This window comes from Triticum dicoccoides, chromosome 7B (assembly GCF_002162155.2).
Source record: "Triticum dicoccoides isolate Atlit2015 ecotype Zavitan chromosome 7B, WEW_v2.0, whole genome shotgun sequence".
NCBI classification, from domain to species: Eukaryota; Viridiplantae; Streptophyta; class Magnoliopsida; order Poales; family Poaceae; genus Triticum; species Triticum dicoccoides.
Window position 1 is genome coordinate 540,852,983 of NC_041393.1, and position 13,585 is coordinate 540,866,567.

General features: G+C 48.2%; 1 protein-coding gene across 1 annotated transcript; it reads left to right on the forward strand.

The window, feature by feature from the left end:
* Positions 1 to 1,539: 1,539 nt before the first annotated feature.
* On the forward strand, positions 1,540 to 2,138 carry LOC119338088 (phytosulfokines 1-like). Its single transcript, XM_037610381.1, has 2 exons — positions 1,540 to 1,695; positions 2,016 to 2,138. The coding sequence occupies exons 1-2, from the start codon at positions 1,540 to 1,542 to the stop codon at positions 2,136 to 2,138; spliced, it is 279 nt and encodes a 92-aa protein (XP_037466278.1).
* The last annotated feature ends 11,447 nt before the right edge of the window (positions 2,139 to 13,585 follow it).

A 13,585-nucleotide genomic window follows, 5' to 3' on the forward strand; every position in this document is an offset into this window, starting at 1 on the left:
ATATATATATATATATATATATATATATATATATATATATATATATATATATATAGACACGCTAAACTAAGCCAGAGCGCATTATAGGCTATCGTACGCGCCGGCTGCCCGACCGAGTCTCTCAACTACTCTAATTAGTCCGCTCCGCGCGCCTCCTTACCGGTTGGAAATTCACCGTAAAAAACTAATGGGACATGGTAATGGACTTTAATCATTACTACGGCTCTCCACTGTTGGATAGTAAAATTTGCTATGTCTTCACTGTAATAAACTAATGGAACACAGTAGCGGACCCTAATCATTACGACTCTCCACCATTGGATGGTAAAATTTTCTATGCCTGTTCAGGCCTATTTGCACGTAGTAATGTGTTCATAAAACGTAGTTGCAATTTGTGAAGGGAACATAGTAATCAGGTTATTAAATTCTTTGGCCAATTTTGCGCAAAAAATAATCAACCAAAGTAGATCAGTCGTAAGCTTAAAATATTTTATGTTTATTTAGACTTCTTTAATTCTCACTAGTACGTGATTTTCCGCCATACCACATCGTAATGCAGTTACCACATCGTAATGCAATTACTAGCACCTACTGTAGCTAGTAGGATTCATGCATAGAGTGGTAACGCTGTTACCATAGGTACATTTTCCATTTAAATAAAACAAAACTAATATTCAATGTCAGCCGTTAGCCACGTACATGGTAATTGTATTTCTGACATACAGTAAACCAATTACTAGAGGAACCGTTCACCGGCGCTTACTTTTTCCAAGCGTTGGCTAGAATCGTACATTCTTTTAACATAGTAAACCAACTAATCTCAAAAAAAAACATAGTAAACCAACTACTATGTGTTCACCTTATTTTACGATCAGAGGACTGACTGCTGCACGGCCTCGTAATGGATTTACTGCTGCAATGCCTCGTAATGTACTAGTACTTCCGTTATCATGTACGCTGATATGATTACCGTCATTAGTAGATGGTGGGTTCAAGCGTCTAGTGTTGCGGGGCGGAGATGGGGCCCTGACTACGGTAAAAGAATTTAATCAATTACTATTTTTTGTATTGCTTGTTACTTCCATTTCCTAATCCCTATAGGGACAGGAACAAGCGGCCCGTCGGGTGGGTCATTAGCGACCAGCGCGTACGATTAGGCGTTTTGCGCTCTCGCGCAGTTTAGCGCCACCGTATATATATATATATATATATATATAGACACACACAGCGGCGACACGAAGTATTGCCGGGTGGACGGGCTGTCGGCCCATTTCAGCGCCCCAAGGAAGGCGGCACACGCATCAAACTTTGGTTTTACTACTGGTACAGCATCATCACAACCGAGCCAGTGCATGCGCATTGCGCATGTAGCTGTTTCCCCAAGAAACTCGACGCCTCTCTCCAACCTCCCATTGCCTATAAATATGTTCTTCCTGCTCATGTGTTGACCATCGTAGCAGCAAAGCGAGACGGGAGAAGGAAAGGAAGAGAGATTAGACGAAGAGCAACTGTTCCCCTCTTTCGTGAAGCGCGGCCACGATGCATCCAAGAAGCGCGGCCACGGTGCGGCTCTGCCTTGTATGCCTCGCTCTCCTGCTGCTGACCCGAGATGTCCACTCCAGAAATTTCGTAGGGGCCGTGGTGCAGCAGGAGAAGCACAAGCAGAGCCATGGCGGCCACGGCGCAGCCACCCTGGTGAGCAAACGACTTCTCTCTGAACCATTTCCGTACTAGTTGCTTTACAAGCACGCATGCAGCATGCATATGCCTTGAGAACAGCAGATGGTATATGCATATTCTTCTTGTCTCTGTTGCCCGGAGCAGCAACACCATTCTTGATGCGATGGTAACCACATGCTGACATGCATGCATCCTCATGCTTCTTGATTATCTAGGCAAGCATATATAAACATGCAAGTTGAGTCTATAGCTGTATACTAACTCTTTTCTTCCTCCACAGATGCTTTGCAATCTGTAATAACTGACGTGCTCGTGTAATCTTGATCGAGCTGCAGGAACCGCCCGTTGAGGAAGGGAGCAACGCAGGTGCCAAGAGGGGACAGCTGCAGCGTGATCCCACGAAATGGGAGGAGATCCACACGGATTACATCTACACCCAAGACGTCAAACACCCGTGACACTATGAGTCGCTCGTGTTTAGTAGTAGTATTAGTCTGGGATTTGCGTCTAGGTTTCAGCAATTGAGCTAAATCACAAACTAATCCCTCCTCTGTTAGAAGCATGTAGTCAGTGGTGTACTGTATAATTACTTCAGTCTAGCTTTGGCATCCTTTAGTTACTTAGTTAATTAATATATGTATAATTACTGGTACAATCCTGGTAATTTTGGTAGGCGATGCTGCCCTTTCAGTGGATGCACAGATCTTAAAGCACGTCCTTCAAGACCTGTCCTGTGCAAAAACAATTATGTGTTTTAGTAATACTAGTACTCCCTCCGTTTTATTTACTCCCCGTATTAGAGTTCATTGAAGTCAAACTTTCTAAAGTTTGACCAAGTTTATAGACAAAAACATAAATATTTACCTAAAATATATATATGATGTGAAAGTACATTCAATAATGAATCTAATGGTATTGATTTGTTATTGTATATCTTGATATTCTATAAACTTTGTCAAAGTTTACAAAGTTTGACTTTGACCAAAACTAATACGCGGAGTAAATAAAAACGGATGGAGTACTTAGAATCAGTGTAAGTTGTTTTTCATGTGAAGCAAATTCAAGTATAAAGAGAAAGGCTAACTTCCGACGAGCGAGCGGAGCGTGCCTGTCGCGGGTAGGCTTGGGCTGAAGCGGGTCAATATTGACTTAGGTCACCTGTGTTATATATATCCTTTGTAAGTCGCCGCACGGGATCAGTTGTAAATCTCCGGCGTTTGTAACCTTTCCTTGATATAGTAAAGTTTTGCTGGTTAGCGCTTGTGGATTTTTTTTTCACGTTAAATCTCGTGTCTCCTGTTTGCTTTCGTTTTTCATGGTGTTCCATTACGTGTCATTTAAAACAAAAAAGAAGCTAGCCAACTCACCTCCAGGAGGCTCCCCCGATTGGGTCATTCGTGGTCGTCCGATCAGGGTAAAAATCCCACCTCGGCTCTCCTCATCCGTTTGATATTCATTGTGTGTTTCACCTTGTTGTTTCTTTCACGCGTGTATGACGAGTGGGCCGCTTCGTCGATGGGGTCGCGATGTGTTGGCTGGGTGCGGGGTGAAACGGTATCATTGGTCATTCATCCCGAAAAAGCCATTGGTCGCCCAAACCCCGCAGCCGCACGCTCCCCGCCTCCTTCCTCCCTCACTCGTAAGGGTGCAAGCGGCGCGAGTTAATTGCAGGGAACTACCCCACTTCGGCACGTCGTAACGAATCAATACTATTAGTCATGTTTTTTACCATGCAGTACCAACTCTAAGCCTAAGTGTTGCAAAACGGTCTGATAGCCGTATAAATGCGTATTGACGGTGTATCTGACCGCTGGGACCCGTGCGTCAGGGCTGACGTGGCATGCTCTTTTACAAAAACAACCCTTACTTTTTATTTAATCACGCATATATCCTCTGTTTGTTAAAATAGGTGTTGCCACAAAAAATCTTTTTTCAAAAATAAACGCACGCATATATCCTCTGCTTTCGTTTTTCATCGTGTTCCATTACGTGTCATTTAAAACAAAAAAGAAGCTAGCCAACTCACCTCCAGGAGGCTCCCCCAATTGGGTTATTCGTGGCCGTCCGATCAGGGTAAAAATCCCACCTCGGCTCTCCTCATCCGTTTGATATTCATTGTGTGTTTCACCTTGTTGTTTCTTTCACGCGTGTATGGCGAGTGGGCCACTTCGTCGATGGGGTCGCGATGTGTTGGCTGGGTGCGGGGTGAAACGGTATCATTGGTCATTCATCCCGAAAAAGCCATTGGTCGCCCAAACCACGCAGCCGCACGCTCCCCGCCTCCTTCCTCACTCGTAAGGGTGCAAGCGGCGCGAGTTAATTGCAGGAAACTACTATACTTCGGCACGTCGTAACGAATCAATACTATTAGTCATGTTTTTTACCATGCAGTACCAACTCTAAGCCTAAGTGTTGTAAAACGGTCTGATAGCCGTATAAACGCGTATTGACGGTGTATCTGACCGCTGGGACCCGTGCGTCAGGGCTGACGTGGCATGCTCTTTTACAAAAACAACCCTTACTTTTTATTTAATCACGCATATATCCTCTGTTTGTTAAAATAGGTGTTGCCACAAAAAATCTTTTTTCAAAAATAAACGCACGCGCAGGTGTCGCAAGGATTCGAACCCGCGACGTGCGGATCTACTGGGCAGCAGTACCAACTCTAAGCCTAAGTGTTGCAAAGCGGTCTGATAGCCGTATAAATGCGTATTGACGGTGTATCTGACCGCTAGGACCCGTGCGTCAGGGCTGACGTGGCATGCTCTTTTACAAAAACAACCCTTACTTTTTATTTAATCACACATATATCCTCTGTTTGTTAAAATAGGTGTTGCCACAAAAAATCTTTTTTCAAAAATAAACGCACGCATATATCCTCTGCTTTCGTTTTTCATCGTGTTCCATTACGTGTCATTTAAAACAAAAAAGAAGCTAGCCAACTCACCTCCAGGAGGCTCCCCCAATTGGGTTATTCGTGGCCGTCCGATCAGGGTAAAAATCCCACCTCGGCTCTCCTCATCCGTTTGATATTCATTGTGTGTTTCACCTTGTTGTTTCTTTCACGCGTGTATGACGAGTGGGCCGCTTCGTCGATGGGATCGCGATGTGTTGGCTGGGTGCGGGGTGAAACGGTATCACTGGTCATTCATCCCGAAAAAGCCATTGGTCGCCCAAACCACGCAGCCGCACGCTCCCCGCCTCCTTCCTCCCTCACTCGTAAGGGTGCAAGCGGCGCGAGTTAATTGCAGGAAACTACTATACTTCGGCACGTCGTAACGAATCAATACTATTAGTCATGTTTTTTACCATGCAGTACCAACTCTAAGCCTTTGTAAAACGATCTGATAGCCGTATAAACGCGTATTGACGGTGTATCTGACCGCTGGGACCCGTGCGTCAGGGCTGACGTGGCATGCTCTTTTATAAAAACAACCCTTACTTTTTATTTAATCACGCATATATCCTCTGTTTGTTAAAATAGGTGTTGCCACAAAAAATCTTTTTTCAAAAATAAACGCACGCGCAGGTGTCGCAAGGATTCGAACCCGCAACGCGCGGATCTACACGCGTAAATATTGTTATATTTTTGCCATTCGTTTTCTTTTACGAAGTACAAAATCGCGCGCCCGTCCGACGGAAATCGATCCCGCGCCTAGTCGTTTGCAGCGCTTGCTTGCGCATCCTATGCGTCAACTAGTACGTGTATACGCCTTAAACTCCTAGCCGTTCCGATTTTTATATGATACTAATAAAAATATAATATATGACATTAAAAAAATGTTTGTCGCGTCGTATAATTGAAAATATGTTCATTGCATAATATATTAAAAAGTTCATCGTGTATATGTTGAACATTTTATAGTATACAATGTCTGTAGAATACCCAAGCTCTGAAGAATAAACCTGCTGGTCTCTGCTTTGTTTTTTGGGTTGATGTTCAAAAAAAAATTAAAATTACTCTGAAAGGTAAATAAAGTGTTTGTGCATTTGAAGAAAAAAAATGTTCAGAACATTTTTGGGAAATGTTGAACACGTATTTAAAAATTGTAAATGTATTTTCTAAAATGTGCGTCATGCAATATAAAATTTATTATGATTACTCAATAATTTTAGTACTTGTTATCATTTTTTTGAGTAACTGTGCATTAAAAAATACAAAAAATATATGCAGTAACTCCAAGTTGGGCATATAATTTGTTTAATTGTGTATTTGAAAAATACAATGAGGATCCGTAATAATTGTGCATGTGTGTGGAACTGAGCTAAGACAAATAAAATTATCTTACATTTGTTTCTTTAATCCACATAAATTTTAGAGAAAAAGTTCATGGCACTAAATAATACTAACTCACATAAAATCTTGCCGTGCGTTGGTTCTAGTCTGGTGCTTAGTACTCCCCTCAGAAAAAATGTGCTAGCTTCTTGGGGCGCGGTTGGGCTGTCAGCGGCCCATGCGACGCTGGCTCGTCTAGGTCTCGAGCGAGTTACTCGGGTCGAGCAGATCGAGAGGATACGTGGGCGAGGCACACATAGGCGGCGGGTCATGAATCCAGCGGCGGTTCCTTCGGCCACCGGCAACCACGCCGCCGCGACGTCCTCAACCCTTGTCGCCCACACCGCCACCACATCACCCACCCGTGCGCCCCACCAGCGTCGCCGACCACCACCGCCCCGGCCAGCCAGCGAAGAGGAGAGGAAAGGAAAGAGAAGGGAGAAGGGCCCGGAGCTCCGGCGAGCCAGCGATGGGGCTCCGTCGAGGGGAGGCCGGCGAGGTCGAGGCGACGGGGCTCCTGCGAGCCAGCGACGAGGCTCCGGCGAGGTCGCGGCTTTGAGCAATTAAATTTATAACAAAGGGGTTTTCTGCAAAAAAAATATGCCAAGTTGGCTGTTGACATGTGGGCCCCGCTGGTCAGATACACTGTCAATACGTGTTTATACGTGGCTTAGTCTGTTTTGTAACACTTAGGCTTAAAGTTGGCACTGCATGGCAAAAAAAATGACTAATGATACTAATTTGTCACAATGTGCCGAAGTATGATAGTGTCTTGCAATTAACTCAAGCGGCGAGGGTTGTCCCGCGTGTCCGCAAAGCCGCCCCGCTAAACACAGTAAAAGTGAGCACCGGCGACGAACCGCATAACTTACATGCGATTTTGCGGTTGTCCCGCGAAACCCGCATGTGCCCGCATCCCGTGAACAGGCGTGCGTCCTTACCACATTACTCCAATGATCTTTGCTTTACTGCCGTTCAACCTGAACGTCGGCCTTGCTGGGAGCAGCTCTCAAAAATCCTGCTGCATGCTCCCACTCATCCACGTTCTATTTCCTGGAATGAATCCAAACCACACTCTTCGCGCAGTATAGTATATCGGTATTGATTAGCTATTGTTTTTTTAATATTTTTGTGTACACATTTGGGCAAACTTAGAAAGCAATGATTTTTTTACTCTGTTTATACACCATGTATTTCGGGATGGACGTCCGAACAGATGGGCAGACGTATGGGGTACCGTGTTAGGGCATCTCCAATGGCGACCCACAAATTTTCTCTCGCAACTGCCCATAGATAGGGGTGCCAGTCCACGTTTTTGAACTAACCAGATGAATTTTGCGCAAACATGACTGGATTTCATATAAACCGGATGACATTCATGCAAACACGGCAGGTTTTCATTGCATTTCAAACGTTTAGAAGGAAAAAAAAACTATGGCGGGCGGCAGACGTCCAAGCCCTTGTTGTTCACTTCCTGGACCACCTCCTTCATCCGCCATCTACATGAGCACCGGCAATAAGACCCGTGAAGTGCAGGTGCGGTCTTCGTCGAGGAAGAGTAGAACATGGGATACGGATCCGTCCACATGGGACACAAGGCCCTGCTGCCTCACATGCCTTACTCATTCTCGGAGGAGTCTGCGACCTGTCTGCCGCAGTTGGTCATGAGGTCCACAATGAAAATGGTGGCGCCGATGCTGTTGCCATACCACCAGGCCACGCGATAGTTTGGCGGCGGCGCACAGGAGGCAAAACCGATGTTGTTCTCAGTGGCGATCGCCTGCAGCTGGACCTTCGCGACGGCCGCTTCCCAGCGAGCGAAGACTTGAGCGTGAACGGCCTCGTGGGTCGCACGCTGTTCCGCAACGAAGTTTGGGGTCACCGAGGCGAGGAACAGGTTGTACCATCGTTCCTCCTGCACCTGCTGGAACACCGGCATAGGCGCCGACGCAGGTTGCTCCTCCACTTAATGGTGGAGCAGCTAAATTAAAATCCGAACACATTAGAAAGGACATCCTTGGCTAGGTGTCTGGGTGCGTCAATGCGCAGTGGTGGAGTGGGTTTCTCGGTCGGCGAGACTACTTAATGATGGCATACGGACGGACGGGGCATCGAACGGGCGTGGTAGATATCCATCCCATCCCATCCAGTAACGCGTCTTCGGCATTGAATAGGCACAAACACCGGGGACGCACTGCAGGTGGCGCCCTCGGCCGGCGCGCTACTTCAATGATGGAGGCGGAGAGAGGTCGCGTTCGCTCTGGGCCGGCTTCAATGTGGAGCGGCCGCTTTACAGCGGCATGAATGTTGGCAGCTGACGCCGGACGGGAACGCGCGCGGTCGAGGGACGAGGGTGGGTGGGCCAGGGTGGTCAAAAGCAGGCGTGGGTGCTGTCTGGACGCCGACAAATTAAGCCCACACGTTTGTCTATGTTTTACGGAAGAAATACGTTCGGACCATCCTGTGAACCGATGCATGACCATGTTGGATGGTACAACAAGTTTGAATCACGTGGTCTGGACGGGTGCTAGCGGTTTGAGAGTAGGCGTTAGAGACACACTTAGATGACGAAATGGGTACGAACAAGTTGTCAGCGTTGGAAATACCTCTATTGATTACTATGAGCACTGCGCTGTCGATTATCACAGGATGACCTCAACTAATCAGCTCATACAGTTCATAATTTTATTATTTAGCACGAGAGTTTGTGCGCCTATTTCTTCATGATGTATTCAGCTTTGTATATATTGGATGTATAATTTATGGACACATCTTGCTTGTGGGCTCGCGGCGTAGCGGCCACCCGCGTATACCGCGTACGCAAGCCGCATAGGAATTTTCTATTCGCCGCTCTTTGCGGCAAATTGCCGAGGTTTCGCACAGGGAGATCGAGCTGGGCCAGCCCGTTTCACTGTTTCAACGTCCCCGGTTTTTTCTGGTTTTGAGAAACTTCTAGAAGGTTCCTGATCCGGGTTTTTTCTTGTTCTGTTTTTTTCGTTTTCCTTTTTTGCTGTTTCCTTTTTCCTTTTTACTTTTCTCTCCTTTTTCCTTTCTGTTTATTTTTCTTTTGTGTTTATTTCGTTTTTTTCACTTTCTTTTCTTTCTAATTTTTCATTCTCAAATTTATTTCAATCGTTGTGTTTCATTATTTTGTTCATAAATCAAAAAAAATTCCAGGATTTTCATATTTTTTGTACTTTTCTATAAATATTCAGAAATTTGAAAAATTGTTCCCATTATTAAAAAATGTTCACACATTTCGAAAAATGTTTGTATTTCAAGAGTTGTCCTCAAAATATCCATTTTTTCAGGAGTTCAAAAATCGTTCACGTTTCAAAAAATGTTCCCAATTTTTCAAAAAATGTTCAAAGTTTCAAAAATTGGTCGCGCTTTAGAAAATATATTTGTGTTTACGAAATTCTTTCATTATTTTAAAAATGTTCGCAATTTTTCAAATAAGTTCAAAGTTTCAAAAATTATTCGCGCTTTAGAAAATATGTTCGTGTGTTAGATTTTTTTTGAAGTTTTAGAAAAATGATTCCATTTAAATTTTTTCATATATAGAAAAAGTGTTCGTATTTTCAAAATTGTTCGGGATATTCAAATTGCACCCAGTTTCAAAATTTTGTTCTGGATTTCAAATTTTGTTCATGTTTTAAATTTTTGTTCAGCAGTTCAAAAGAGTTTGGGTTTTCAAAAAATGTTCCGGATTTCAAATTTGTTCTAGTTTTTTAAAATTCACCAATTCAAAAAGAGTTAGTGTTTTTTAGGAAAATGTTCTGGAATTTATAAAAGTTTTTGTGTTTTTTCAAATGTTCTGAAAATTTATGTTTTTAGCGTTTTACAATTTTTTTCGAATTTCAAAAGATGTACCATTTTCATGTTTTTGGTACAAATTAAAAAAATGTTCACTTTTTGGAAAAATGTTCGAGAATTTTAAAATGTATTTTGCAGTTTCGTCAGATGTTTCAAAGTTTCAAAATTCTTCGCATTTATCAAAAATCCTTAATTTCCAAAAGGTGTGCGAAATCTGAACTTTTGGTTGCAATTTCTTAACTATTGTTCAGTTTACGCCGCTGCTCATAGTTCTTTAGACATCAGGCTATGTACCTGTCAACAAAACTCTGTAGGCGTACTGGATAGCATGGTTAGTTTAGTAACCAGAGATCCATTGTTCGAATCCCAGCTTGCAGGTGCCGCTGTTTTTTTGCGCGTTTTCCTAACGGGCCGGCCCAGTCGGGCGCGTCCTGTGCGAAGGGTTGTCCTTTTGCCGCAGAATGCGGCAAATAGGAGCTCCCAGCCGCATATCCCGCACGGCCGCTCGCGTTCTGGATTGCGGGATGCGGGACGGGTTCCGGCCCACTTAGGCCAACTCCACCGCACGATCCCAAATGGACGTCCGGTTTGACCGGATTTTGTCCCTTTGGGGCGTCGATGGGTTCGCCCATGTCTAGCTTTGTCAGATGGGTCGTGCGTGCGTCCACCGCGCGGCCGCATCTCAAATCATGTTCGGGGTGTACGTGAATAAAAAAATATAAAAACTAGAATGAAATAACTAAAAAAGTAAATAAATGCATTTTAAGAAACATAAAACATATATAGGGGTCGGCCACAAAACGGCCCAGTTTTCACGGCCACTTAAAAGGCCCAGTTTCATAATTAACATATAAAAAAACAAAAAAAAAACGCCTCCCGCGCGCTCCTGCCGCGCCCGTCGGTGCCGTGGTCGTCCCCGTCTTCACTAGCCGCCGGTGTTGTCGTCGTCGCTGATGAGGTCGACGTAGGCCGGCGGCGTCCACAGGTGGGGCGGCGGCGCGTGGTAGACGGGGGCGGGATGGACGGCCAAAGGTGCCTGCACCACCTCCTCCCGCGGCGACGCCTCCCGCTCCGGTGACCGTGGCGGAGTGGGGCACCAGTTCACGCCCAGGCCGGCGGCCATCTCCGGCGCAGTGCAGGACCAGCCCCACCCCTGGCCCAGCAGCTTCTCGAACGCTGGTGGGTCCTCCTCCATCGGCTCCTCCGTGACGGCCGCCATGACGGCCGTCAGCTGCAGCTGCGGGAAGGCGACGTCCCCGACGGCAGAGAGGGCCATGGCCTCCTCCAGGCCGTCCCACTGCCGCTCGTCGTGCGTGTTCATGGACTCTTCCATGACACGCTGCAGGAGATGGGCCTCCTCCTCCTCTGTCATGCGAGGAGGGGGAGGGGGCGACGGAGACGGGGAAGGCGACGGCGCGGGCGTCAGGCCGCGCACCCGCGTACGCCCGCGCGGCTCTGCACGTGGCCTCCACGGCCCCGACATGGTGCCGGCGAAGTAGGACGCGTGGCGCGTGTCGTGCTCGTCCTGGAGCCATGTGTCCCAGAGCGGGGAGTTGGGGGCATACCTGTGGTCGTAGTACAGGTCATCGGGGAGGAGGCGGCGATGGCGGTTGATCTCATCGCGCCGTGCACGACCTGTCGCCGGCACTGGCGGGATGGGGACCCGGTCCGCGGAGAGGTGCCATCCGTTGGGGAGGTGGGCGTCGCTCCATGGGACCGGCGTCCTCGTCTCCCAGTACCTCCGCCACACGTCCGCGTAAATGTACTGCCGGTCGCGCTCGCCGAAGGGCCTAGGGGCAATGGTGAAGGGGGCCGGCGCGGGGGCTCAAAGTGCGGCGGTGACGCGGGGGATCGACGGGAGGAGCGCGGCGATGACGCGGGCTCCTCCTTTTTCACGGATCCGCGACGGCCGCCGGAGGAGGAGCCGGCCTCTCGGTCGTGCTTCCCCTTGCGGTTCCACAAACCCATGGCTGCGGCCGGCCGGCGAGCTCAAGGGCGGGGAGTGGCTAGGGTTTGGGCGTGTCGACTTTCGAGGGGGCAGAGAGGGGCCGGCGTGGGGATGAGGACGACGGCCGGTCCACGGGTCCCATTTAAGAAGGACGTCGACCCGTCGCTGTGCGGATGACAGGTGGGGCCTCCCGCCCGTGCGCATTTATGTTGGCGGGTGGGAGGTAGGTGGTCGCCTGCCACGCGGCCCCGACGCGGTCGCTCGAAGCGTCCGTTGGCTGTCCACCGCGACCCAAACCCAGCGCAAGTTTGCGCTCGAAATGGGTCGGCACGGACACAAAACGGACCAGATGGGTCCGGGCCGTCGCGCGTTGGGCCGTCCTATTTGTCCCTTTTACCCCAAACGGACGGGGGCGGACAGGATAGGATCGCGCGGTGGAGTTGGCCTTACAACCTGACTCACTCGTCTCAGCCGCACGAACCCTAGCCGCCGCCCGATGGAGGGAGCGCACGGCCGAACGAACCCTAGCCGGCTAGCCCCCAACCCGCAGCTGCCGCAATCCTCCCTCCTCACTTCCTCGTTAAGACAGGCGCTCGCGCCCCTCCCCTCTCCCTCCTTCCCGCAGCCCTAGGAGGTCCGCCACCGCATTTGACGAGATCCACTGCCTCCCCGAGGTCCTTGTCCACCCCAGGTCGCGAGGAAGCCGCAGAAGGAGGAGATCAGCTGGGCGTCACCAGCCGGAGAAGGAGGAGAGGCGCGGATGCTAGCCAAGGAGGCAGATCGGCTTGCCTCTACTGCACCGTGAGCGTAGCCGCTGCCTCTGCACCTGATGCGTCCCCCCATTGACAAGAGCAGGGCGGTGAATTGGATCGAGGGTGCCTGCATGGCCATGCCACCGCTGCCGCCTGGAGTCGCCTTGGGCGCCGCCTCGAGTGACCTTCATCGCCGCCCCGAGTCAACTCCACCACTGCCGCCAGGAATCCCGTCTCCGGCGAGGTAACTTCCTCTGAATCACTGCTCTTCCTGGTCTTCTTGACCTGCTTATTACACGTGTGATGTGTGCGTGCTTGTTGTTGATGTGCTGCGTGTGTGCTTGCTTGTTGTATGCGTACTTGCTGGCTTGTTGCTCGGTGCTTTGTCTGGGTGTTGGGCTGCTGATGGCCTGATGTTGGCTTTGCTGTAATATTTGTATAATGCTTGTATCTTCTATGAAGCTACGAAGCTATGCTTTGTTGTATACTGACTTTGTTGCTTGCTGCGGTTGACCTGCTGATGTTGCTACTGTGCTGGCCAGGGAGTGAGTCAAGTGACATAGAGACATAAGAAATATTCAGTTATGAGGATTGAAGAAATTAATGATCATTCAATCATTCAGGATTTGAGAAGAGGTATCAATGCTCGAGTAGAGGTGTTATCGCTGCCGCCACAGCCTCTCTAGGAGGCTCGCCCTCCGTGCTGCAAAGCAGCAGGCCCGGACCTGGAGGAGGAAGAGGAGATCCCGGGGTCCAGGCGGTGGCTCAGTCGATGCGAGGTGACGACGAGCCGATGAGTGTGGGCGGTCAAGACTACGGTCACAACTTTGGTGGTTGCGCACATGTCAACGAGCGCATCTGATGTCACACGCCAAGGTGAGCTTCTCTCTCTCTCTCTCTCTCTCTCTCTCTCTCTCTCTCTCTCTCTCTGAACTTGTACAACCCTGCATAAAAATAGCTTCTCTTTGGCCGTGTGTTATTTGGAGATTTTTGCTCCATGTTGTTTCCCTTGATTAGGTTCAGAAGATGATTGTAGCAGTTAGTCCAATTAGTATTTTTTTGCTTTGAATAAAACTGTGTATAGAGATCATGTTGTATACACTTAGGATGCAT

Coding starts and splice junctions, on each gene's coding strand:
- LOC119338088 (XM_037610381.1), top strand. CDS start 1,540: ATGCATCCAAGAAGCGCGGCCACGGTGCGGCTCTGCCTTGTATGCCTC. Junction 1,696..2,015: donor GCCACGGCGCAGCCACCCTG/GTGAGCAAACGA, acceptor ATCGAGCTGCAG/GAACCGCCCGTTGAGGAAGG.